The following is a 27,472-nucleotide window of genomic DNA, read 5'->3' as shown; positions in this document are numbered from 1 at the left end:
GTCTGCTAAAAGGCAAATAAAAGCTAACAGAAGAAAATTGATGAACAGGTAACATTACACGGCTTAGAGCAGAAGAATAACAGTTTGCACGTGTTGGCTGTATGCATATTTTCCTACCTTTAAAATTTGGCTGCATTTTGTTACCATTTTACGTACTGAGGTCTAAATGTGGAAATATATGTGCATGCATACTTATGAGTTAGCGTTGAAAATGTGGGACCGTGTAAGGATGTATATTGCGACATTTTAACCTTGGCAATTAAAAAATTTCAAATAAATGCAGCCAAATTTTGACGGCAAAAAAATCAGTCTACAGCCAACATGTACAAAAACTATCACTGCTCTGCACTGAGTCATGTAAATATCAAGTAGAGAATTTCCCTTTTTAGACTTTTTTAGCAGAAATGTGAAGAAATTTTTGAAACCAATTGAAGTCCATCATGCAGCCACTAATTGGTATGTATTATGTATGCACAGCAATCTATCCAATTTCTGTTGAATTTTCTATAACTTCGAAAATACAGACGCAAGTGAAGCAAAATAAGATTTCTCGAGTTTTAAATTTGAGTTTGTCTCTCATACACTAAGATGAATAATATTGATATCACTCAAAACTAGACAGGCTGCACTTTGTAATAGTACATTAGCCATGTATGTGGTGTTAGTTGACGCACAGCAGAGACCATACAAACGTGCAACCACACCCTGAGGGAGTACTGGTGCCATGCACCTTATTCTGACATGATGCCCTGAATTCCGTCATGTAGTAGCTTACCACACACACAAAAAAAAACAGTTTAGATTAGTGTCAGGAATATATACATGAGCAATCAAGAAAAAAAAAAGAGATTAAACGACTTTCATATCATTCCTTGGCAGTCACTGCATTGGAGCTCCAAGGGTTTTCTAGTGTGCCGCAGCTCTTTCTGCAGGACGTCAGAACCGTGTTGCTGTCTTCTTATCCTTTGGAGTTCCATGTGACTGGGGAGGCTTTCCATGGCCCATGAAGCTGCCTGCACATAATTTAGAAAACAACTTGTAATGAATTCAATGAACAGTGCAGACACAGGCTAACTTGAACACTGCCAGTAAGGAAACACAACTCGAGCATTACCGAAGTGTACAGATAAACATTTACCCATGGTGATTTCACACCATGGGTAAAACGGCATGCTTACGAGTACAAGCTGAGCTTCGCTGATCTCTCACAATGCCCTTCCTGACACATGCTCTCGTGATTGCGCTACAGTCAAAATAAACCTCGCAGCCAGAACTCACAACACTAAAGCAGCCGGCTGCCATGCGAAACCTTGAGGAGCTTGCGGGTTGTTTTGCGCAGAAATTTGATGTGTGATAGAAATTTTGCTATTTGGATTTATGAACGATCAATTTAGTTCTGTTTCATGGACATGACCTTTGCATTCCGTGATTGCCCAAACATTTCACCTGCTTCAGATGTAAATGAAACAGTTTTCCTAAATAATTTTCAGTCAAGAGATTTTGAACTGGCTCTAACAATCATGCTTGTTGGCACTACGCATCACACACACGCAAGCTACTGCACGTTTGTCAAATGCGCCATTACATTAGTCTTCCCTGGGATCCAATGGTGCAAAGCACAATGAAATATAACAGAGTAACAATAACAAGGACGACACTAGACACGGGAGTCGCAGTTTTCTGGTAATGCCCACCAGGTTTAAAGCTGCCTGTAAAAACTGCTAACTGCATCTCTGAGTGTCTGCTTGCCGACAAGAGACTACAGGAAACTGGTAAAAAAAAAGAAATATGGCTGCTTGGCAGTTAAAGACTGACTGCAATACCTATATTCAGAGCATATCGTGCAATTTGAGAAAGATTACAAACAAAATGAGTGAAAGGTTGTGTTTACCGCTCATGAAAAATTGTTAAGGCTTTTTAAGAGTAACCGCACTGTAAAGTCAGTCTTCGCAGCCCTTTAAACATGATGCACAACTACCCCCACAGTGCTCTTCTTTAAAACAGTCGTCAAAGCGGCCCAGATCTGGGTATTCAAAGCGGCCCAGATCACGTTGCCATTTGTTGCATAGCTTGCCGGAATTCTCTTTGCTGTGGAGGTTGTGTAGCCGCCAACATGCCCATCTACAAACGGCCGCAAAGTTACAGCAGCAAGCCACATTTAGATTGCAGCACAGTCATTAACACATACAAGGGCAGGCGATCACGCGAGCTGAGTAAATTGAGCACATCACACACTGACATGCTACTCAGTGAAAAATGTTAAACGCGTAAATTATAATGCATAACGCCTGCGCTATGCCGCTCTATCATTTCTAAAAAAAAAGAAAAAGAAAAAAAACGCAGTCAGTACCGAGGACTGTCACTGGACTGTCTCACGCGTTGACAAAACCCGAGAGTGGTTTTATCTAAATACATGCGAGAAATGAGTGATTTCGTTCCAGGTAGCGCGAGACTGATTATTGAGGCCTAGAACCAGGAACTAAGCTACGCGAAAAGTTTTAGTTAGTCAAACTATTGAGGCCCAATAATGTCTCTTTGTCTAGAGTTGTTTTTGCTCGGCTTTCCGGCATCTGCGGCGTTTTTTTTTTTTTTATCTGTTGCAGTGATGCCCCTTCTAAACTAGTTGTATAATAAAGTCATGTAAAATAATCAACAGCTAGAGGTACAAAACAAGTTGAGCGACGCGAAACAGTGCAGCAAGCGTTGCAACTTCTCCCGCCACCCCGGGAGAAGCCTTTCGACCATTTCCGAACTGAGCACCCACCTTCGACCACAGAGCAAGAAATCATGCATAAAACACACAAAGGGCATTGGAAGGGTTTAAACACTGAGTGGTACATATAAACGACTTGCAATAGTTACCTTGTGAAATGACGTTCCAGCAGCACGGCGCACATTTGCATCCGCGGGCGGCCATGTTTATAAAACTGCGATGGCTGAATCGGCTGAATCAGTTTCGTAAAAAGCTCACAGACGTCTCTAATGGTGTAGAATAACAATGAAGCTTTAAAAATGTATTGAGATATAATTAAAATAAAATAGAAATTTTAGTTTTTAACTTATAGTTTGAAATATTGTACATAAGTACGAAATAAAATGGCAACAAGGCAGGCCCCAGAACCAAGCAGCAGGCCATCTGAGCGGGACAGAAAGTTGCCGTGCTCAAAAGCAGCATTTTCAGTTGGTTTAATCAGTGTACTAGCCTTTCTCTGAAGCACTTTCTGTAACAATCACGCGCTACCTGCGGGTACGCGAGGCATTTGCTTTACGGCTGTACCGGCTGTACCTCCTTCACGCGCATTACACGCGCCTATGCGTTTTATTCATCTATGCACAAAAACAAAACGTTGGGCTGACCGAATCAACAAAAGGCATGCATGCGCTTCCGCATACATCCCAATCACAGCCATTCGTGGACATTTTTAGGACACTCCCAGTGCGGAAGTCCCAGGGATGCCCATAGGCTGTGCTGTTTGGGACATGGGATTTAGGGCCTTTTTTGGGATGTCCTTAGGATGTTTGTTGTCTGGGTACACCTTTTTCTCGGCAAGTTTTGTCCAAATCGCGCTTTCGACAAGCGCGCCTTGCAGAGGCTGTAGATTTTATCCCACTGCATGGAGTAATCTGCGGTTGCATCGATAAGATCTGTTTTTCGAGCTTTCACTGGTGGCTCGGGACGCCAGTTTGAATTCTGCGGCCGGATGTTTACACGTTAAGGCACCTTCCGGTAAAGACCGCCACCGTTTTGACAGTGCCTCCGTTAATTTAAAATCAAAAGTGGTTCTGGCTGTTTTGGTTACTGCTTGTTTACTTGTTTTTTAGGCCAGAGTGGATAGCGCAGGCTGATCCATGGCGACTGCAGTGCGAGCTTTGAATTCCTTCCGCTATGCTTCACGCTCCCGATTTGCTTCCGAAGAAGTGCCTCATGGAGGTCCATGATTGTGATTGTGCCGTGTTTTCACTGCAAACTGCTCGCTTTGATTGCAGTCGAGCGACTCCAGTGCAATTCGTTTCCCCCCCGCCCCAAATGCGTATCGTGCCCACCCCGGTTTCCTGGAGTACCGCCGATGTGAGTTGAAAAGTGCTTTCGTCAGTTTGAAAAAGAATGCCGTGTCTCCCGAACATGCGAAGTAGCTTCTCTTTTGCACAAAAACCTATGAAAAATCAAGGCCAGTAAAAAAAAATTGATACTCAATATTCGATTCGATATTTGGCTTTTTTTCAAAATTCGATTCGATATTCGATTGGAAAGTTACTATTCGGCATCCGCACACCCCTACTGAAAATCCCCCTAGCTATCTTGCAAAGTGCAGTGAGACCTGATTGTCATATCCTTAGCCAAGTGCAAAGTGCGTGCAAAACATGTCCTCCCAGTCAACGCCGCCTGTATTAACATTGCCTGACGCGTCGTGCGCTTTTCAATGGGAAGGGTAGGGACGCTTAGTTCAGGCACTGATCCGCTATGTGGCGCGTTCCGGCGGACATCTCGCCTGACGTCACTGCTCGCGAGTCGCGAACGCTGCACCCTCTTCTACGACGTGTGTCTGTCAGCTTGCCTGTTGGGCTTCAAGGGCCGTTTCGCTTACATCTTAGCCGCGACGGGGCGCTAGTTCTGTGGCGCACTGGGTATCTGGTTCAACGTGTCGCTCGCTTCATACTTGCTGCATTTTTCCAAAGATAAAGACGGAGGCGGACTGAAATAGTGTAAGACCATACTGATTGTCGGGTGGACATATAGCTAACAGAAAAACGATATTTTTGGATGGGGCAGCCATTATTTTACTGATATTTTTTTTCTGGAGTATTTAGAGAAGAAAAAATTGCGTGCACGTTTTTTGTTCAGGCGCTCACTTCTACGATTACTTTCCAATAATATCACGTGCTTGTAAACTTCAGAAAATTACAGGAAACAAAAGAATAAGAAACTAGGATCCCGCCACGCTGTCCGCGTGCTTCTACAGTACAGTCCTCAATTTTAGAAGTGCGTACCGATGCGGAGTGCGAACAGCGGGGTCAAAACAATACCTAAATGTGGAGGAGATAGAGGTGGGATGCCCCACTCAGAAAATTTGAGGGCCTGTGATCCGAGTAGATAAGCGCGCAAGCCGGCATCAGTCTGTGGCAGCGCAAGGGGTTTTGCTTCGTGACAAAGGAAGTTTTATCAGTGACAGACCAAGACAGACAGGCATGGCGAAAAACAACAAGGCGTAGGAGCGCAGCCTCGGGAACGCTAAACAAACTTTCCACTATTTTGCATAGTTTCCGAGAAGCGGCGCTGGCTGGCGGACGCGAAAGCATGCTGGAAGGCTACGGAGCGGGAAAGGGTAGGAGAGAGCAACAGGAGAGTGGCTGTTTGGCCATTTTTCGCTCACGCGTTAGGCAATGTTTATACAGGCAGCGTTGTCCCAGTTCACAAATGGCTGCCCTCATGCTGCATGCATTACCTGGGACAACATAACGAGGACAAACATTAACTGGGCAAACCTTGACTACTGGCATTTCCCAATCTGACACGAGCTGCTCGAGAATCAAAGCAATCATAGCTGACGTGTGGTTGCCTGGGGAAGGGCAAGTGTTCAAGCTGTACCTATTCATCTTGAAGGTCTGATTAACGTAGTGGTGTGTGGGGCTGGGGTTCCTCTTGTTAGCTCGGGATCTTCAAATGTCGGTTGTAAATAAAATTGGTTCTAATCCGTGTTCAAAAGCCTTTGCCAACTCCAGCTGAACTTCCTTCCGTGTGTCGTCGTATAACTTGGGCACCAATGTTCCTGACAGCATCATTCTGGAAGGCAGCTGTTGTCCTGAATGGCATTTTGAAGCAAATCTTCTACAGTCGTGTACGGTTGCAAATTGAGCGCAGTCATTCTCTATCTTCTGGTCCATGGCGTGCCGTTTCACCTTGGTCACCACCACTTTCTTCGAAACGTCCGTGATGCTTGGCTGATTCACATACTTCAATTTAGCAGCTGTTTCAAATTCGACGTACGAGGCTTTACGCTGCCTGCTTTAGGTGGTTTACGAGCGTGGTAGTTGATGTTGGCGTTTGCAGTAATTCTTCACAAGAGTTGCATACAGATTCAGTTTGATAAATTTTTTGGATGAAGTTATGTATACAGGCAGCAGACGTCGTACCAGCCCACAGGCGTGACACGGTTCCACTTGAGCTAAGGTGACTGTCGTAGTTGCACTCACTTTGGACCAGCACAATACGTGGACGAGAGCTGGTAGCCCTGCTGTGCGGACCATACCTCGGCAAAGTTGGCGCGGTTCACTCAAACTCACTCACAATTTTTTTTTTCGAATCACCACTCACTCAAACTCAGACTCAATGCTGAGCAGCACATCTGCGCTCACTCAAACTCACTCACATTGAGCTCAAAACTCAGAACTCACTCGGACTCAAAACTCAAAATGTACTCAGAACTCAAAATGTAATCAAAACTCAAAATGTACTCAAACTCAAAATGCACTCAAACTCAATTTGGACTCAAAACTCAAAATGTACTCAAAACTCAAAATGTATTCAAACTCAAAGTGTACTCAAACTCAAAATGGACTCAAAACTCAAAAAGTACTCAAACTCAAAATGAACTCAAAACTCAAAATGGACTCAAAACTCAAAATGTACTCAAACTCAAAGTGAACTCAAACTCAAAATGGATTCAAAACTCAAAATGTACTCAAAGTCAAAATGAACTCAAAACTCAAAATGGACTCAAAACTCAAAATGTACTCAAACTCAAAGTGAACTCAATACTCAAAATGTACACAAACCTCAAAATGTACTCAAACTCAAAATGTACTCAAAACTCAAAATGTGCTCAAAACTCAAAATGTACTCAAACTCAAAATGGAATCAAAACTCAAAATGTACTCAAAACTCAAAATGAACTCAGAACTCAAAATGGGCTGAGAACTCAAAATGAATTCAGAACTCACATGGCCTCACAGAGATTGAGACAGTCAGAGTGAGAGTGAGAGTTTGAGAGTGTGAGATTGAGAGTGTGAGAGTGAGAGTGAATGTGAGTGAGAGTGTGAGTGAGAGTGTGAGTTAGAGTGTGAGTGTGACTGAGTGAGAGTGTGAGTGTGAGTGAGAGTGAGAGTGAGAGTGGGAGTGAGTGTGGGAGTGGGAGTGAGAGTGAGAGTGCGAGTGTGAGTGTGAGTGAGAGAGTGTGTGAGAGTGAGTGTGAGAGTGAGAGTGAGTGAGAGTGAGTGTGAGTGAGAGTGTGAGTGTGAGTGAGAAGAGTGTGAGTGAGAGTGAGAAGAGTGTGAGTGTGAGTGTGTGTACCTTTTGCTGTATACATTTTGCGATATCCTCATAATTATAACCAGAAAGCATTTTCATATTTGTCCCACGTGGCCCCCTCGACGAGACCTTTAATTTGATACCCCACACACCCTAGCAGGGTCATATGGAATTCATACCAGTCAAACTAACCATGACTCATACTGTAACCAGGACGCATTATTTAGGTGTCCGACATGATTCCCCTAACTGGAACCTTCAGTTTGACGCCCCACATGCTTCAGCGGCCTCGCCTTGAATTTAACCCCATCTATGACTCATAATGACCATCTCATGATTCGAACTACGAAGCCTTTTTTTTTATTTGTACCACGTGATTCCCCTCTTCAAGACCGTAAATTTGATACCCTACACTCCCTAGGGGGGTCACTTCGAATTTTACCCCAATATAAGACTCGCCATGACAATCTAATGGTTATAACCAGGAAGCATTTTTGTATTTCTCCCACGTGATTCGGCTCATCAAGACCATTGATTTGATACCCATCACATCCTAGCGGAATCAATTTTAACGTTAAACCAATCAATTACTAACCATTATAGCCCTACCACATTTTTGTCCCACGTGATTTTCCTTATCGGAACCTTCAATTTGATACCCCGGACACCCAGTGGCATCATTGTGAATTTTAACCTAATTTATGACCCATTTTGACTATGTCATGATAATAATCAGGAAGCACGTGGTTACCCTCATCGAGACCTTTAATTTGATACGCCCTAGCGTCATGAACCTGAATTTTAACCGAATCTTTGATTTACCATGACTACGTCATGATATATCCATATCTCATGTTCGTCCCGAATGATTCCCCACATCGAGACCTTGAATTTGATTCCCCTCGTGCCCACGCAGCGTCATTTTGAATTTTAACCCAATCTATGACTCATTATGACTGCCTGATGACTACAATCAGGAAGCATTTTTTTATTTACCCCGCGTGATTCCGTTAATCCGGACCTTTCATTTGATACCTTACACGCCTTAGCCTCATCAGTTTCACTTTTCACCCAATCTAATGTGCTCATTATTCTGTCTTATGGGGCGCTGCCCAGTCAATTCAGCTAATTCATTTGAAACAGCACAAAAGGACAGCCCTCGCCCCCATTTCCCCCCGGCTCTCGCCTCTTCCTTTGTGACCCCTAGTATATCAAGCCGTTAACAGTAGCAGGCGAACAACCAGCACGCCAGCGCCGCCGTGTGCTTTCCCTCCACCCTTTCCCACGCTCTTAGTGGATCCGTCAGGAGGAAAAGTTAAGACAACCCTTTTTTATGACCTCACCAGTCAATTATCACTTACGCGCCCAGCCGCGAAAATTAGGTATACAGCAAGTGCTTATGGCCATAAAAATTCAACAAGAAACTAAAAAAAATCAGACACCACCTCCCTCCCAACCGATCATGCAGATCGCGATTGGTGCCATACCCGCAGGTAACTTGAATTCCGAACCCCACAGTGACGCATGAAACTTAACAGCCAACCATAGCTGCCTGCTAAGCTACTCATATGTACTCAAACTCCAAATGGACTTAAAACTCCTATTTACTCAGAACTCAAAATGTACTCAAAATTCAATATGTAATCAAACTCAAAATGTGCTCAAACTCAAAATGTACTCAGAACTCAAAATGGACTGAAACTCAAAATGGACTCAAACTCAAAATGTACTCAGAACTCAAAATGAGCTCAAACTCAAAGTGTACTCAGAACTCAAAATGGACTCAAACTCAAAATGTACTCAGAACTCAAAATGGACTCAAACTCAAATTGTACTCAGAACTCAAAATGGACTCAAACTCAAAATGGACTCAAACTCAAAATGTACTCAGAACTCAAAATGAACTCAAACTCAAAATGTACTCAGAACTCAAAATGGACTCAAACTCAAAATGTACTCAGAACTCAAAATGGACTCAAACTCAAAATGTACTCAGAACTCAAAATGGACTCAAACTCAAAATGGACTCAGAACTCAAAATGGACTCAAACTCAATCGGACTCAAACTCAGTCGTGATCACTCGGCTCAAACTCACTCAAGCTCAAACTCACCATGCCACACTAGCCTCGCGCTCACTCAAACTCAAACTCACGCGTGAGTTTGAGTCCAAATGAGTCTGAGTGAGTGGACTCATGAGTGAGTTTGCCGACCTCTGGTGCGGACAATGGTCACACTTTCTTTCCTTCATGACAACAGTTAATATTGGCATAAAACCACTCTGACAATGGCTCGCACAGTTTCTCTAAGTGGAGTAACACATTTCCAGTTGAACCCGACTATATTGAATCTGTTTACATCGAATTGTCCTGTATATTAAATTGTTTCTAGACATGGTATATCTACAATGAGAAAATATAGCGAAAATTGCACTTGCATCGAACAAAAATACCAACGAATCCCAATATATTGAACAACAAATGCCACAGAAGTGCCCCTTCAAGTTTGCTTTTTGTCGCGGCAGAGGATAAATTCTGGCACACCGTTTAGCCCAGCCGCTCATGGGCAGTGGACTGCACCACCACACTGTAGGGCAAGCCATCGACACCCCTTGGAAAAAACGATCTTTGCCCACCCACCGTGCTCGTTCAGATGGCCAGAGTTGTTGCAATGCTTTTCTTGTTCATTGTGTTTGCGTTGTCCGCTCTTTTTGGGCTTTCTTCTGAAGTGTAGCTGTGGTGGTTAGCGCTTATCTCACTGAATAAAGGCTTATTTAATGGCTTTAGCTATCATATGAGGCAGCAGAATGTTTTTTTTTTTTGCCGTAAGATGGTGATGAGTTTCAAAATCCTGATTAGTGCAACAAAGCCATTGCCGCTGTTGCCGAAGTGTGGAGCAAGCTGTCAGAGTTTCTGGCCGCTGTTGCTAGACGAACGGCCGGCGAGTTTGCACGTGTGGATGATGGTGTCATGACCATGGGAATGTTTAGAAGAGTGAGTGAGTGAGTAAACATTTATTTCGGAAAATTGGGTGAGGGTAAAAAGGGTGTTAAAAGAAGATGGGCAAGGGCGGCCATCCTAGTCCGGTAGGCCACGTGCCACGGCCGCTGACCTATAGCCCGTTCGACCAGTGCAGCCTGGTCCTTGAGCTGGCCGCTGCGCAGCACGCACTCCCACTGCTCGTAGGTTGGGTGGGTGGGGGGTGAAGGGATAGAAGGGCACTGCCACATCAAATGGAGTGTTGTCAATGGGGAGTTGCAGTGTGTGCAGTTTAGGGAGTGTGTGTGCAGTTTAGGGAGTAGGTGGTTGGGGATATGTGGTGTAGATGTTGGTGGTTATAGAAAGTGTTGGTCTGTAGGCGCCGCCAGATCCGAGCGTCCGCGGTGGGAAGGGAGGGGTGAGGTGGAGGGTAGTAGCGGCGGGACTGACGGTAGTGGGAGAGTATATCTTGGCGTAGGTGGGGGGTAAAGGCTGGAGGGTAGGAGGGTCTGGGGGTCTGAGGAGGAGAGGCTGGCACTGCGATGGTGTTGACGTCACTCATAGGATTCCCGTTCCTAGCTTGCTGTGTAGATGGTTTGCAGCTAGCGACATTTTGTTCAATACGCGCTTTCTAAATACACACTTTTGTTAAATACGCACTTTATGCAATACACGCTTTCAATCTGCGTCTCAGGAACTGAACGCTTCTTCATCGAGCGCATCACGGCACGAGCCGCTACAGCGTCGTCTCGCATCACGAAAACTGCACAACGACCCCTGACATCCGCATCGTCTGGGCTCCTGGACACGCCGCCATCCCCGGCAATGAAGCGGCTCACGCCGCGGCTCGCGATATAATACACCGAGCCATTGCCGACGTTGGCCAATGTTTACCCCCTCACGATCAGCTCCACCCACTCAGTGGCTACACGGAGATTCTCGCGCATTACCGGCAAACTCGCCGTCGTCTCCCACCACCACACTGGCGCCTCTCCAGAGAGGACGCTACAACTTGGCGGCGGCTCCAAACGAATACGTATCCACATCCCACCCGCCTCCACCTCATCTTCCCCACCCAACAACCTTCCCTCTGCGCTTACTGTCCCCAGCCTGGCACCCTCTACCACATCATATGGGAGTGCCAACGAACTCCAGACTTGCCCCCCCTTTCCAACCCAACCTTTGAGCAGTGGAGGGCGCCCACACATCAGCCTCTGCTGGAGAAATAAAAATTTTTTCTCTCTCTCTCTCGCATCACGTCGCCAACACCCAGCATGTCTCACTGCCTCCCCCTCATACTTTCACCATGCCTCGCCGCCAAAGAGCGTCTCTCACTGCTTCGGCATACTGCCCTCCCCCTCACACTTTCTCCACACTTTCCTCCTCCGTTTTCTCCCTTCGTTCGCACGGTAACAAGGCCAGCGAGGACACTAAAGCCCAGTAGTGGGCAGCTTAAGTGCTGAGCACTTTAAAGCGGTGGCTGTTTTTTGGGGGGAAGTACAGGAAATTGCTGTTGCATGATTTCGGCCCAAATTCTAGTCCTCTGGTGGTCCTGAATTACCCATAGCTGCACACTGCAGTACACTTCATAGCCCATATTTAGCTGTGAGAGAAAGCCCTAGTTTGAAATAGCAGCTGGGGCCAAAGTCCTCACGTCATCCTATTTAACCTTAGCTCAATCTGCTATTAGTCCACTTCATGGCCCAGGTGTAGCTGTGGCACAGTGCCCCAAGTTTAATACTAGTAGGGTGTTTGCTGCGATATAAACTGGGGCATGCAGGTTCCATTGAGGATGTTTTGAAGGGATGTACAAAGAAGTGCGAAGCAGTGAAAAGTAGACTGTAGTATTGGGTGAGTTGGTGATTCATCTGAACAGTGCAGCGCAACAGAAACAGACTTCAGCTAAGGCACACAGGACGAGCACACAGGATGAGACACAGCAGCGCTCGTCCTGTGTGCCTCAGCTGAAGTGTTTGTTTCTGTTGCACTGTATTGTTAAAGGGGCCCTGAAAGGCGTTTTGAGCACACTAAATTGACTAGCGCAATCGTTAGATTGGGTCGTCAACATCATCTGTGCCAAGTATTACTCTTTTACGCGCAGCGGAAAGCTCACACTTTTGTTGCAAAGTTTGTCGCTTTTTTCTCTCCTTCCCTTCGTGTTTTTGGACGCCGCCATCTTCACATGTCTACGTCATCGATTCCCAGATGTTCGTCATGAGCTAGACATCCTGCTATTGGGCGGCTTTTTCACGCACTTCCGGCAAAGAGATGAGTCGTCTGCTCAGCGTCGGCTCGCCGGCTGATCGGCCAGCGGAGTGCCGGAGTGCTTGGACATTTTACGACAAACGAAACAAGTGCAAACAAACGCTTAACCGTTTGTATTGAATGCAACAGGGCCATAACACGACATGGATATTCTCTTACCTGAGTACGTTCCATAAAGAAAGCGTTGAAGCCCCGTGGCACTTCTTTCTTGCAATCGCAGAGAACGCCCTGAGCCGAATGCCTGGGTTTGAGGCATACATTTTATTCAACTTCCAAACAATCCAGAGATGCGTTTCGAACGAACACAACGTCACAACATGCGTTGCAAGTCCGAACCGCGATCGACAGACGATGGATTGCCTCCTCCTGCCCCTCGTAAAATCGGCACTCACCTCGCGCGCGGTTTGCGGGGACGAACAGCAAGTCACTTAACTCTGGCGCACAAGCCAAGATGGCTTTTAGCCACGCACACTGCACATACCCCATGCGAGGTTGAGTCGTATGCCGCTTGAGAAAGATAATCCAGACCATGGGAAGCACTATCCACCCGCAGAAGCACAACGTCGCATTTCATCGCGAAACAAAGGCGTCCACAACACGCACACCATCGCCTCCTGTAATGGCAAACGCATCTCTCACTTCCAAATGGGAGTGAGTAGTATGCCTGCAGTGCCCATATGCCGCGAGGTGGGGCCCCAAGCTGAACCGGGATCACGCAACCGTAACTGACTTCTAGAGCGGTTTGTGCCTTGTTGCCAGGGAAACCGATGTTTGATATTGTCAAAGAAATGGTGCTCGCTCCAGCGCTAGAAAGCCCAGAGCCGCGGCGGAGCATGTTTTGCCAACGTTGCCGCTCTCCACCACGCGTCGCCCCAAGCTGAACTGGCGTTTTGTGTACGGGTTCTGTATCGGTTTAAAATGTCTTTTTCACATGCCGCCGGCAGGAATTACCACCGCCACAAAATAAGACCCGGCACCAGCGGGGCCACATCTGATACGGCGCTTTTTGGATAAACAGTGCGCTGTGCATCCAAGGGAGCGAGCGCAGGATCCTCCCCGTGCGGCTGCGAGTTCGCCGCCGATAAAAAGTCGCATGCCGCCGTTAGCAAAGTTCTGCAGCAACGTACACCGCGAAAGGGCAAGGCCAGGCCGCCGCACACATGGGGCCAGATTTTTCATTCGCTTTTCCAGCCTTGAGCTGAGTGCGGGATTCATGGTGTCAACAAAGCTTGCCCGTAGCAGACGGCTGTGTGAGCAGCGCATTAGCGGAAGTACGTCACCGCGGAGGAGCGCAGCATCATGGGAGGGAAGGCTCGCTCGCCGTCAACAGCGGAGAGTAAGTTGAAAGAAGGAGGAAACGCGGCGCGACGATAAAGCGCGGTTTTTGATTTACGATTTCTCAGCTAATACTCCTCGCTTCAACAAAATTCTTGCGGGAGGAGATTGCTAATACATTGCTTTATTTGGTTACATGTACATCCATGCATCGGCGGAAGGTATTTCACGACCCCTTTAAAGTGAAAATAATATGAGTGCATTAGCAGAGCATGCAAAAGCTATAGTAGTCTGTATGTGCATCTTTGCAAGCATCTATTCAAACCTCTTGCCCATGACAAGGAGTGAAGAGCTGGCCATGCCCGACGTCCTACTTTTCCTGCAGAAATCTTTCAACGGCTTTGGGAGGCTGGAGACCAACTACCCTCACTCTGGGCCCCAGAACCAGGACAGACAGCCAGCCAGGAGCTACCAAAATGGAGCCCAGGGCAAGGTGAGGGCCCCTTTCTGTTGATAGAATTAGCTGATATCTTCGTTCCAGTGAAGTGGGCATGCATGCTGAGCCAAAGCAACCTTATCGCATAGTGAAAAGTAACGTGGCTGTTAAGCCCACTTGCTGCATTGTACACCACAGCGCCTTATGCATTACCCCAGCACGCACATTGAAAATGGGCAAAAGTGCTGTTAAGCCATGGCCAGACAAAAGTGTGCACAAAGGCAACGTTTTTCCTCCCTCCTTTCGTTTCCTGGGTACGATTGTAGCATGGAGCTATTGTAGGCATTGTTGGCATTTATTAATCCTGAATTCGCTTCAGTTGTGGGTGTTCTTCACGTAAAGGTTACCTCGCCCTGCTGATTCTGCAGTTTAGCGGTCTTCTTTCCTTGAACTGAGTTTCGCTGGTTTTAGTAGCCTTTCATGGCTGGCTTCATCCTGCTGATTGCCTTGTAGGTTGCACGAATGAACAGAAGCGTTAAGGTAGGGACATGTAAATTTAAAATCAGGGCATGTGGAGACTTGTTTCAACACATCTTTTTCTTAAAACCTCAAACTTGCACTTTTAAACAGCGCCAAATATGGTAGCTTATGATCACTGGGCGTAGGTTACTCATAGGTTTCTAGTTTGGTCATATGGTCACACTTGATGTGAGTGATCATGAGATTTACTATACCGACTTGCTGCACTGTGTAGCAACAGGCTACATAGAGGACCCTAGACGAAGAGCCTCGTCAAAGAGCATACAGCTGCTTTAACTGGAGACCGTGCTCATCACCTTTGCTCTGCAGAAACACAGCGATCAGAAATTTTCTCTTTACTAAGCCATTTTTTAGCTGTGGTTCATTTACTACGAAGTGGAGGCCTCATGATGTTCAGGTTCATTTTAAACGGGCGCAGCTTATACTTATAAATGTATAATGGGTGTGTGAATACGGGAATATTCAAATAGGAATCCAATAGTACCTCTGCGAATAATTTGATTCGTGAATCAATTATCTACTATGTGATTTTTCGAATAGTTGAGTAAAATTTGCGAACGTTCCCTGGCTTTGCAAAAGCATCAGACGTCGGCGCATGCTAACGCACTGCTGCTACACCGTCTGCTCGGCAAGTTTCATCCAAACTTCACTGTCTACAAGTGCGCCTTGCAGAGGCAGTAAATTTTATGCCGCTGCACGGAGTAATAGCTGCGATTGCGTCAGTAAGACTTTTTTTTTTTTGGGCGTCACTGTCAACTGTGGCCACAATTTTGAATTCTGCAACTGGATGTTTACATGTCAGGGCAGCTTGAAGTGGTAAAGACCTCCGCCGTTTTAACGGCGCTTCCGTTAATTTAAAATCAAAAGCGGTTCTGGCTGTTTTTAAAGCTGTTCTTGTATGGTTACTGCTTGTTTACTTGTTTTTTAGACCACAATAGATAGCGCAGGCTTGTCCACTGCAACTGTAGTGCAAGCTTTCGTTATGATAAGTATTATTCACGCTTCGCACTGCCCATGTGCTTCCATGTGGTCCATGATTGTGGATGTGGTGTGTTTTCTTGTCCTATTGTTCATGCCTGCAAAGTGCTCGCTTTTGAGTTACTAAGCATTGTATAGTTGTTACCCATAATTGCAGTACAGCAACTCCAGTGCGAGTCGGATCCCCTCCCCCCCCCAAATGCATATCGTGCCTGCTCCGGATTTCTGGAGTACCGGCGATGCGAGTTAAAAACTGCATTCTCCTTCTTGGAAAAGCATGTCATATCTCCAGAACATGCGAAGTAGCTTTTGCTTTTGCAGAAGAACCTATAAAAAATCGAGGCCTGTAAAAAAAAAAATGATATTCAATATTGGATTCGATAGTCGGCTGTTTTTCCGAATTTGATTCAATGTTCGATTTGAAAGTTACTATTCGGCATTCACACACCCCTAGTATGTATATACTGTAACTAGAAGAAAAGAAAGTGGACAGTTGCACGTAGCGCATTGGGCATTCTCTACCAACAATGAAGAGAGGGAGGCTTGGCTCGAGCTTTCATGGCTGAAACATCGTCGACGAATTCTTATTGCTTAACCCTACTCTATGGTTCGTGTCGCTTGTCCTGCCACCATGTTACATTTTGACCAAAGATGTTACATGGTGGCCAAACAAATGAAAAGAACCATTGCAGATGGTGAAGTGATCTACTGTTGAACCCAGATATATCAAATCCACATATATCGAATCATTGCATACCGTATTTGTCCAGGTAATAAACCCTTTTACGTTACGTAATGAACTGCCCCCCCCCTTCCCGCACAGAAAAAGTACTGTTTAATGTTTTCATCTCGGCACAGTTGCTGATGCTGTTGACGATCGCTGTAACTTTATATCATGCCAAGTAGGGACAGAAACGCTAAAAAAACGTTCTAACGAAAAAAATAATAATCTCAACAGTAGCCGAAGATGCGAGCGTAAATGCTGGGGTTCTCAATTTAAAAATGGGGATCTCGCGGAATGCCACCTGCTGAACACAAAACAAAGCTTCTCGCGTATAGTGCCATGAAAGCGGTGTGACTTCTATGCCTAATTTTTGGAATAAAGTGGGTTCATTAAGCAAGTAAATACAGTATATCTAGCAGTCTAACATCCCCTTGTAAATCCCATGCAAAAAGTATAGCGCTGTTGTACGCGTCCATCGAACTCCTTCATTGGCACATTTCATTTATCAAACACCATGCCGAAGGTGCCCCTGTAAGTGGGCTTCTCCTAGCGTGGCTTAGGTGATGACGACTTGTGATGCTGCATCACGCTGTGTTTACAGGGGGACGCGGCTTTCGAAATCAACTTTATTTCTTTGAGGACGTTGATAAAAAATGGCACAGCAACTGGAAATGCCTCTGTAATAACACCATAAAAATTCCATAGTAATATTTTGAAAACTTTTATTTATGAAATTGTCTTTCTGTTCATCTTGTATCGAGCTTCAGTGGCTGATAAAATGTGATAGAAAACTTGTTTAAAGTGCTTCGCAATCCCAAACGAATGGACGAGGTCATGGCAATCTTAGATTTTTTTTAATTACTACACAATTTTTTTAGTTTTCAGGTATTCAGAAATGAATGTACAACAGGCTTATAGACTGTGAACGACTACGGAATAAAAAATTCACAAAAAGTAAAACTGGAAAACCAAAAGTGTCACGACCTGAACTGCTCATCAAGGAGTGTAATGCAAAACACAGAATAAAAATAGACCTAGCGGTCACGAAATAGTCGCCGTAACAAGGCGTGACAAGGGACACAGGTGGCATAAAACTGTTTTGTGAAAACGGCTTCCGAAGTTGCAACATAGGTCGTCATTGTTGTAGCCTTTTTTTTTCTTTTTGAACACGGGGCTTCTGGAAAGCCGTTCCTTGCAATTGGAGTGTCTTTTCCAGCCTTTTTTTTTTCCACAAAACATCGTTTTCAGTGCCTCCGGGAAGAGTGCGTAGCCCAGTTTGCAGACCGAAGGGGGGGGGAGATGGCTTTCAATGCAAAATAGGTTAGCTGGTTGCCTGTATTGCACTGGACAACTTCCCTATGCAGTGTTAACCACCATGGCAACAAGTGACACCTTGCCTGGAGCAGCAACTTAATACTCGTACGTGCAGGAGTTCATTGCCAAAAATTACAGCACAACAGAAACAAAGCATGAAAGCATACCCCATGAAAGCATACACCATGTGCCGCCAAGTAAACAACGCCTCAGACGAGCGCATATGCAAGACGAATCACCAGAAAAGATATTGTGAATGCGTTGAAGGCGTTGTTTACAGCATACCGCTGATACCCTGTGGAAAAGAATATGTGGGACAAACAGGCCGGTGCATGAACGATAGGGCCAGAGAACACGCAGCAATATTGAAAACGACGGCCACCTCAGGAAATCTGAGTATGCATTGCCGACGGTGCGGATGCAGCGCAAACCTGTTTGATATTGCTATCACAGGAAAAAACAAAAACAAGCTGTCGAGAGAAATTATGGAAGCGATTATGATAGACGCAAAAGGCAGCGCGTGCGTAAGCAGCCCATCAGTACAGCTGACCGAAAAGGAAAAGCTGTACCTTAGGCAGGCATGTGCCGAGACTTAGTTCATCGGGCGACAAGGACGCATTTACACGATTTCGTTTTTCGGCCTTGAATGGACATGTATTACGCAGCAAGTGATTCATATCTTCTTATGTGATAAGCATTCACAACTCGTATATATGTTTGACATTTGTGATAAACGTTCAGTTGCTAGTCCAGCCTTGTCCCTGTTAGTTTTTGTTAACATTTGGTCCTTTGTTTCTATGTTCAGCTGGTTTCTTCTAAACTTAATATGCACCAACTAGCCCAGCAACAAACTCTCCAGAAACAAAGACTTCAGCTAAGGCACACAGAACGAGCACACAGGATGAGACACAGCAGCGCTCGTCCTGTATGCCTCAGCCTAAGTGTTGTTTCTGTTGCGCTGTATTGTTAAAGTTACATCCCTGGTAGCACAGAATGTTGCCCGAACATTTCCGTAACGTTTCCCCTTAACGTTGCCAAAACGTGGCTAATGTCCGCTTTTTTTAACGTTAGTGCAATGTTTCCCAGAAACATTGCGTCAACATGATATTAGCATTGCTCCAACATGGGGGCAACGTTTGAAGGGTGTTGTTCTAATGTTTGGATAACGTTGTTTCTGACGTTCGCCAACGTTGCTCCACTCTTGAAGCAACCTTCCAGCCACGTGCGGGACACATTTGAACAATGTTTATAAGACGTTTTCTTATGACGTTTTAGCAACTTTCAACCTACATTTTCGCAACGTGCATACCACATTTAAGCATGTCCCTGTACCATTCAGACGTTGTGATAACATTGCTACAATCTTGCAGCAACTTTAGATATACACTTTTAACATGCAGTTAGCATACAAAGAACATTGCTTCAATGTTCAACAATGTTTTCATGAAGTTGCAATAACATTGCTGCAATTTTGTGGTAACTTTTAAGCTATATTTTTACAACGTGCGGGTAACATTTAGAAAACGTCACTTGAATGTTCAAGCGATGCTTCCTACAACGTTACCGCGACTTTACAGATACGTTTTTTCACCACGAGGGCCGCATCCGCGCACTGTTGATATGACGTTCAAGCAATGTTTTTCTCACGAAGCAACAATATTTCAGCAATGTACAGGTAACTTACAGTTACATGTATCTAATATACATGCAACAATAACTAGATGAAAATAACAGAAGTTAACTTTTTCCTAGAGAGATGATTGTTGACTGCGTGATAAGCGAGTAGTTCAAACCTCGTCCGCATAAACTCCTGAAAGGTATAAACCGGCATTTTAGACCTGTATATTCATACATTTGATCCCTGCACTGACCAACACACAAGGCAGTCCGGCAAAATAACAAACTAAGAAATGGCAGAATTTTAAAGCAAGGAACATGCAGCTAGCGTAAATAACAACACTGAGACTCTTTAAAATGAAATGACTTGCTTTTTATTTTACCATTAACAATCGAGCCGAATACGCCTTGAATTTCGCAAGTACGCTGTTTCAGACGATGTCTTCGTTTTCCTCCTCCGGGGCTCGCTTGTTCTTCTGCCTTGACAAATCAATTTGATGACATACTTGACAGCCATGAACCAAGTAACACGTAGGGTTGTTACTGCGACGCTTAATTCTGCGAAATGAACAAAAGCTGTAGTTTAGGAGAAGTTGCAAAGTTGTTACAGCATAGACAATGTCTCACATCTCAGAACACCAGGACTCTTGGTATACAATATGGCCTCATCGATTTTCTTGTACTGGCAGTTCAATTGAGATTTGACAGCCATTCCTGGGAAACAAACAAAAGGGCATTGCTGTAACACATAGGGTGCTCAAAAGCTCACCTGCACTTTGGATGACGTTTGCTGCCAGATGAGCTAGCTTATTCCCATGTCAATTCTGTGGTGCTGGTAAATCTTAAGGCATTTCTGAAAACAAAACAGAGTCAGAAGGGGTGCAGAAAACTGAAGTGAAGCAAATTTTAGCTAATGGAGAAAACCTTACCTTTAGGAAGGAATACAGCAAAACAGGCCGCTTCACTTTCCATTTTGTCTTGCTTGTTTAACTTTTTCTAATGCCTGTGTGGACACGCACATCGCATGAGTGGGTTTAGCTCAAGCATCCCTGGAAAACAGAAAAGGATAAAAATACTTAATTATATAAATACCTTACGGAAATTTCTTTACAGGTCAATTCAGTAATTAACTGAAAAGTCATCAGACAGCGTGCAAGAGAATTTTCAATGAACAAGAGAAGCCCGCAATGAACAAAAATGAGAAAATAGGCAATTGTCAAGAATGGAAACATTACACAACTAGACAAAATTACGTACAACGGCGTATTTTCTTGGTTGCCTTATTTTACCTTTTGCTCTCGAAAAATGTGCTTAAAACTGGCCTTGAGCTCTTTTTTTTTGCGTATGCCATTTTCTGTATAATTATAAGCATCCAACGTAGACCAGCTTTTCACATGGAAAGTTTGTGAATGCTACAAAGACGTCAGGCGTTGTTTTACATCGTAAGACAGTTAGCATAACCAGATGATAACATATGGCTTAACTGCAACGCTAATTGTGTTCTGAACAGCATGCCGCTGAAACTCGCGTGAAATTAAACATAACAAGGTTAAATTTATGAGTTACATTTTTCGTGCGCGACAGCAGCTGTGGCGAGAAGTAAATTAAAAGCCAATCGTACGTATCAAGGTTCTTGCAGAACCTATCATAACATATGTACTTCTGAGCGCCCACCTGATTTAAGCGCTGAATACATGTTCCACTGAATAAATTTGAGGCGCTAAACAACGGGGACCAGTTCAGTATGTTTTCAGTATATTTATTCAGTATGTTCAACCAACTAGCCCTGATCAAGCTTTTGTTACATGTTCCACGTTTTACAACCGTACGCATTCGCAAAAGCAAGAAGGATGCTTAGAAGCTAGACGGGAGGGCAGTCTTGTTCCCGCTCTTTTATGAAGTAAACTGCGTTCGAAAGAACGAGGCGAGCTCAGAAAATCGAGCGCTTACCTTGACTGGTTGGTTGCTATGAACTTTCCGGCCCACTAATATTTGCCGTAACATGCAGCCACACAACAAAATTTCGTACAATGTTCCTTCTCCATTCCGTTTGATTGTCAGGATGGCTTCTCGCAAAAGCACGCGCTTTTCGTTCACTCTCCCCAACCTAACGCACCAGCCACGGCTGTCAGGCGCAGAGAGAGAGGAACAGGAGGGGTCCGCTCTGCAAGGAACGCGCGCACGTGTGCGCGTGTGAGAGGAGGGTAGGACGTTGGCCAAGGACGTGCGTTTTCTTTTTTTGTTGTTGTTTTTCTTTTCGGCCCTCCCCAACTTCGCGCCGCGGCTGCTAAAACTTCCTTTGTGACACACTCTAGAAGGGACAAGGCGACGACGAAAACAAAAAATAAGGCATGCAGGGAGAAAGGAACGCACAAGACGTCGTGCCTCTACCAGCATGTACCCCGCCTTGTTCTGAGAACGCCTGGCACCCTGTATTTCGTTTCGCGCCAAGCAGAACGCGACAACTGTTCGATGCATTGGAGCCTCTTACGAATAAACATTACAACAGGAAAAATCTGAAGATAGTGTGTGCAATGCTATTGGAACGGAACAAAAGCAAAAATGGGGAAGTTAGTTTTCAGGTTACTTGGAATTCAGGTTCGTTTGTATAATGAGAAGAAAAGATATCCTTGAAATATGCCAATGATCTAAGCAGTATCGGCTGGAAAATGGGTGTCAGGGTTAGGTCTTTGTTTTGTTTTATTGTTACAATATGCATGATGGTGCTCTACTTTGGCGCCCGAGGTAGGTGAAATGTCTATGGGGAAGTTGAAAAGTAAGACATGCCCACTTCATGTTGTTTATTTCAAACAAGGATGCAAGGTGTGGACTAGTCGGAACGTTCGCTGATCAGAGGGAAGTGACTAAATTTCACACGAAGGGGGCAATTTAAAGAACATGCACTTTGGGTTTGAATCCGTCTCATGAATAAAGTGTAATTGCTGCGGCAATTGGAAGGAAAACACATACGATTGTAATTAGCTGGCGACATGTATGGCTTGCACTGCCCAGTATGATGCACAAAAGTTTTTATAGCTTGCAAATAAAATTTCCCCAGTAAATTAATTTTTTCAAACAATTATGAGGACCCAGCAACAAGGAAATGTTTGAGCCTTCTATCTAGATTATTTTTGTCTTGTGATATACAGGCGGTGTCATAAAAACAATCCGGCCATTCAAGCTTTAAAGGGGCCCTAAATAGGCTGCTTCCAAAGTTCGCCATTTCAATCGCGCAATCGCTAGAATGCCCCTTCATGACAACGTATACCACATATTACACCTAACCAATAAAAACATGAAGTAAAAATTTGGTGTCAGTACTCCTTTAAGGGAGAGCGTTAACAGTGCGAGACGCTTGTGAAAACTTAGCAAAATAATAATAATAATACTTTATTAGCATACATATTCTGGGAGACCCGAGCCTGCAAGGGCCAAATGGAACTGGAAGTTTCCCTTGTCGATCCATGATTACCTTTTTATAATGCAGCCGTAATCTACTGCCTAAGAAAAGCGCGCAATGTTTCAACAATAGGAAAGGAAAGTTGGGAAGTCATTTCTGGGTGCTGTTTTCAGGCAGTTATGAAAAAAGCTAGGTGTATCTGCGTGAAGCTCTTAAAGATACGGCCAACACATAGAATGAAAAGCACGGCGTATACCCGATCAGTTTGTCTTTCCATATGGTGCACGTTCCCCAAAAGAACACATCTTCATTGTAAAGAGGCCGCGTTAAATTTCGGTATGTACATGGTGAAGTGAGCGGCAATATAGGAAATAGGAAGCCAAGTCGGAGTACAGTAACCTCTATACTATTTGACGATGGCATAACAAGTTGTTTTCTTGTTGTAATTCCAGTTTATTTATTTATTCGGCAAATAATGAGTGCGAAATAACAGACGGCAATGAAACCCAAGTTCTGATTCGTGCCTCACGCATGCACTGACGTCGGAACATGCTGCATGCGCCGTCCATTTCATGCGCGAGGTGGGTTAATTAGCAGGTGCTGTATTCGGTCAGTTTCCTGGATATATGCGACATACACATGGACAAAAACGCACCCGACCGGCATTTGTAAAAGACTCACGAAAACAGCCAGATAACTGGCCATACGTGACAACGCACAGTCGAGGGTGAAAGCTGCGCGCGGCTTTATCGGTGCGCAGCAGCTGTGTTAAATGATGTGTTAAAATCGCACTAAAATATCTTATTTGATTGATTATGAGGTTTCACACGCCGACGCTACACAGGCGATGAGGCGCGCCGTAGTAGAGGGCTCCGGATTAATTTTGACCACCGGGGGATCTATTTAACGTGTGCCGAAATTTCGAACACACAGGCATTTTCGCTTCTCGCCTCCACACACACACAAAAAAGCGGCTGCCGCGGCCTGCCGCGGTCTGGAATCGAACCCGCGTCCTTGGGCTCAGAAGCACAACAGCCACCGTGGGGGATTCCTGAAATAACTAAATCACACCACAAGATGAGACAATTGGTATATCAATTGTATGAGCGACACGGCCTGCACGGGCTGGTAGGAACCGTTGACAGATTTTTAAGAGCGCATTCGCAAAATGGTGAAGTTGGTTTCGTACATCAGTGAAATTGTGCTTAAAACACGCTATTATTCTCACCGTAAAAAAGTACACATTTGTTCAGCAACTCCATAAGAAAAGTGCGACTAGCACGACGAGTAGATAATTCATGATTGATTTTGAAAGTGACTGTTTTTGAGCGACATTACTAAGGCTGAAGTGCAAATGGGACATATAAATGGAGCAGGGGTAAGTAACAAGTAGGGCGCGAAGGGGAATTCAAACTTCCCATTATTGTTTATTGCTAAAACAGTAACGCGCAGCAAGGATTGGCTTAAACTGAGCAATTGCTATTCCGTAAAAATAAGAGGAAACAGGTAGAATACGGACATTTATATTTATAGGACGTAATTTATACGATGATTATAATAATTACGCCTGCATGACTAACAGAGGTTCGATTTCTTCCACGTGGACGAAATCTCCGCGGGCCCGACACAAAGAAATGCCGCGCCAACATGATCATTGCGGATGACGCGAGCTCATGCACGACACCGATTACGAGGCTATTGGCTATGATCGGTAATCGGCCTGCCTGACCTGTTAAAATTCTGTTCGTCAACATAAACGAAGCCTGTTTGTGTATCTTTTTAGTTATACAGAATGATACAGCAATAAATGAGCGTTTTTGCAAGTTTTTCCTGAAAAAAAAAAAAACAATCTTTTGTTCGCGCTCAATCTTCAATCGAAGGTCCCGTATTTGTGGTATATTTTGATTAACACCAAGAACGGCGATGAGATTTACACTGTTACTAAAAACATGAAATAGAAACGAATTTCTATTATGGGACAGCCGGCGGCCATCTTGAAAAAATGACCGTCTTAGAATGGCGCAGCATCTGGCTTTAACGAAACCCATGGATGCGCGAAATGGCGGTATTATTTCATTCTAGGCTTTCTCCACTCTAAAGTAATATTGTGCGATCATCCAACAAATGAGGGACTAAAACAAAAGGATCTGCCGCCGAGTTTGGCTGCGCCATCCATCGAACCAGCACCACGCGTTTCTTTCGTTTGAGAAACGTTCAAACGTTCGCGGTTTCTTTTAGATTTCATGAGGGAATCTACACGCTCAGTGTGACACTCCTCCACATGCATTTCTGTAGTTTCTCTCTCTCTCTCTCTCGAGAGAGAGAGAGAGAGAGAGAGAGAGAGAGAGAGAGAGAATCCACTTTATTTCGAAGTGTGGTTTTAGGGTGGGGGGGCATAGGGCCGCCGCGACGTTGAGGGTCCGTTCGGTGACCAGTTTTTCGAGAGCTCTGTCTCTAAATGATCACACATCGCTGTAGGGTGCCCTGCTGTCTGCCTCTGAATAACTCCAAATCTGGTACCGAAATCTCATACCGAAATCTCTGGCCGAAATCTCATACACATGGGCGTTTTTGCTTTTAGCCTCCGTCAGAAAAGCGGCCCAATTTCAATACTAGTATAGGGTGTTTGCTGCGATATAAACTGGGACTGGGGCATGCAGGTTCCATTGAGGATGTTTTGAGGGGATGTACGGAGAAGTGCGAAGCAGTGAAAAGTAGAGTGTAGTATTGGGTGAGTTGGTGATTCATCTGAACAGTACAGCGCAACAGAAACAGACTTCAGCTAAGGCACACAGGATGAGACACAGCAGCGCTCGTCCTGTGTGCCTCAGCTTAAGTGTTTGTTTCTGTTGCGCTGTATTGTTAAAGTTACATGTACTGTAGTTGCATTACTAAAGCATGCAAAAGCTATGGTAAGCTGTATGTGCATCTTCTTTGCAAGCATGTATTCAAACCTCTTGCACATGTCCAGTAGTGAAGAGCTGGCCATGCCCGATGTCCTACTTTTCCTGCAGAAATCCTACAATGGCTTTGGGAGGCAGGAGACCAACTACTCCCACTCTGGGCCCCAGAACCAGGACATCCAGCCAGCCAGGAACTACCAAAACGGAGCCCGGGGCAACGCGGAGGTGAGGGCCCCTTTCTGTTGATAGAATTAGCTGATATCTTCATTCCAGCGAAGTGGCATGCATGCTGAGCCAAAGCAACCTTATGGCATAGTGAGAAGTAACGTGCCTGTAAAGCCCGCTCGCTGCATTGTACACCACAGGGCCTTGTATATTGCCCCAGCACGCACATTGAAAACGGGCAAAAGTGCTGTCAAGTCATGGCCAGACAAAAGTGTGCACAAGGGGAAAGTTTTTCCTCCCTCCTTGCCCTTTCGTTTCGTAGATGTTATTTTAGCATGGAGCTATTGTAGACATTGTTGGCATTTCTTTATCGGGAAGTCGCTTCAGTTGTGGCAGTTTTTCGAGCACTCCCGGGTTCACGTAAAGGTTGCTTCGCCCTGCTGATCGTGCAGTTTAGCAGTCCTCTTTCCTTCACCTGAGCTTCGCTTTTTATTAGCCATTCATGGCTGACTTCATCCTGCTGATTGCCTTGTAGGTCGCACGAATGAAGTGCAAGTGTTGAGGTATACAGGGACGTAAATTTAAAATTTGCGCAGGTGGTGACTTTTCGAACACCTTTTATTAAAATCTTTAACTTGAGCTTTTAAATAGTGCCAAATATGGTGGCTTATAATCACTGGGCATAGGGTACTCATTGATTTCTAGTTTGGTCGTACGGTCACTTTATGTGAGTGATCATCAGATCTACTATTCCGACTTGCTGCACTGTGCAGCAACAAGCTACGCCGAGGACCCTTGACGACTTGTTTATGCTAAGGGCCGCAGCAAAGAGCATACAGCTGGTTTAACTGGAGACCACGATCATCACCCTTGTTCTGCAGAAACACAGCCATCAGAAATTTTGTCTTTACTAAGCCATTTTTTAGCACGTGTTCAGTCTGCGTGACAATCGGGTTCATTTTAAACGGGCTCAACTTACATGGGTGTGAGAATACGGGAATATTCAAATACGAATCCAATAGTACCTTTGCGAATAATTCGATTTGCGAATCAAAAATCTACTATTCGATTTTTCGAATAGTGGAGTGAAATTTGCGAACGTTCCTTGGCTTTGCAAAGGCATGAGACGTCGGCGCATGCCAACGCACTGCTGCTGCACCGTCTGTCGGCAAGTTTCATCCAAATTGTGCTTTCGACGAGCGTGCCTTGCAAAGACCGTAAATTCTATCCCGCTGCTCGGAGTAATCTGCAATTGCATCAATAAGACCTTCTTTGCGTCTTCAATAAGCATTTTCTTTGCAAGCATGTATTCAAACCTCATACACATGACCAGGAGTGAAGAGCTGGCCATGCCCGATGTCCTTCTTTTCCTGCAGAAATCCTACAATGGCTTTGGGAGGCAGGGGATCAAGTACTCTCACTACGGGCCCCAGAACCAGGACAACCAGCCCGCCAGGAGCTACCAAAATGGAGCCCAGGGCAAGGTGAGGGCCCCTTTCTGTTGATAGAATTAGCTGATATCCTCATTCCAGCGAAGGGGCAAGCACGCTGAGCCAAAGCAACCTTATCGCATAGTCGCAAGACCCTTTTTTTGGGGGAGGGGTGGGGGCAGTTGTCGACTCTGGCTGCAATT

The 27,472-nt window shown here is 44.9% G+C and overlaps 1 protein-coding gene across 1 annotated transcript in view; it reads left to right on the top strand.

The window, feature by feature from the left end:
* LOC144172646 (uncharacterized) overlaps positions 1-27,472 on the top strand; it is a 138,700-nt gene that overhangs the window by 80,450 nt on the left and 30,778 nt on the right. Inside the window, exons 11-13 of the mRNA XM_077701288.1 lie at positions 14,148-14,255; positions 25,786-25,899; positions 27,216-27,323. Of these exons, the coding sequence (XP_077557414.1) occupies positions 14,148-14,255; positions 25,786-25,899; positions 27,216-27,323 (330 nt within the window). The remainder of the gene's footprint in view (positions 1-14,147; positions 14,256-25,785; positions 25,900-27,215; positions 27,324-27,472) is intronic.

The sequence above is a fragment of the Haemaphysalis longicornis genome, unplaced genomic scaffold (genome assembly GCF_048455015.1).
Source record: "Haemaphysalis longicornis isolate Haplotype H1 unplaced genomic scaffold, Haemaphysalis longicornis Haplotype H1 scaffold_25, whole genome shotgun sequence".
NCBI classification, from domain to species: domain Eukaryota; kingdom Metazoa; phylum Arthropoda; class Arachnida; order Ixodida; family Ixodidae; genus Haemaphysalis; species Haemaphysalis longicornis.
Note: the sequence above shows the minus strand (reverse complement) of the source record. Positions and strands in the feature narration are given on the sequence as shown.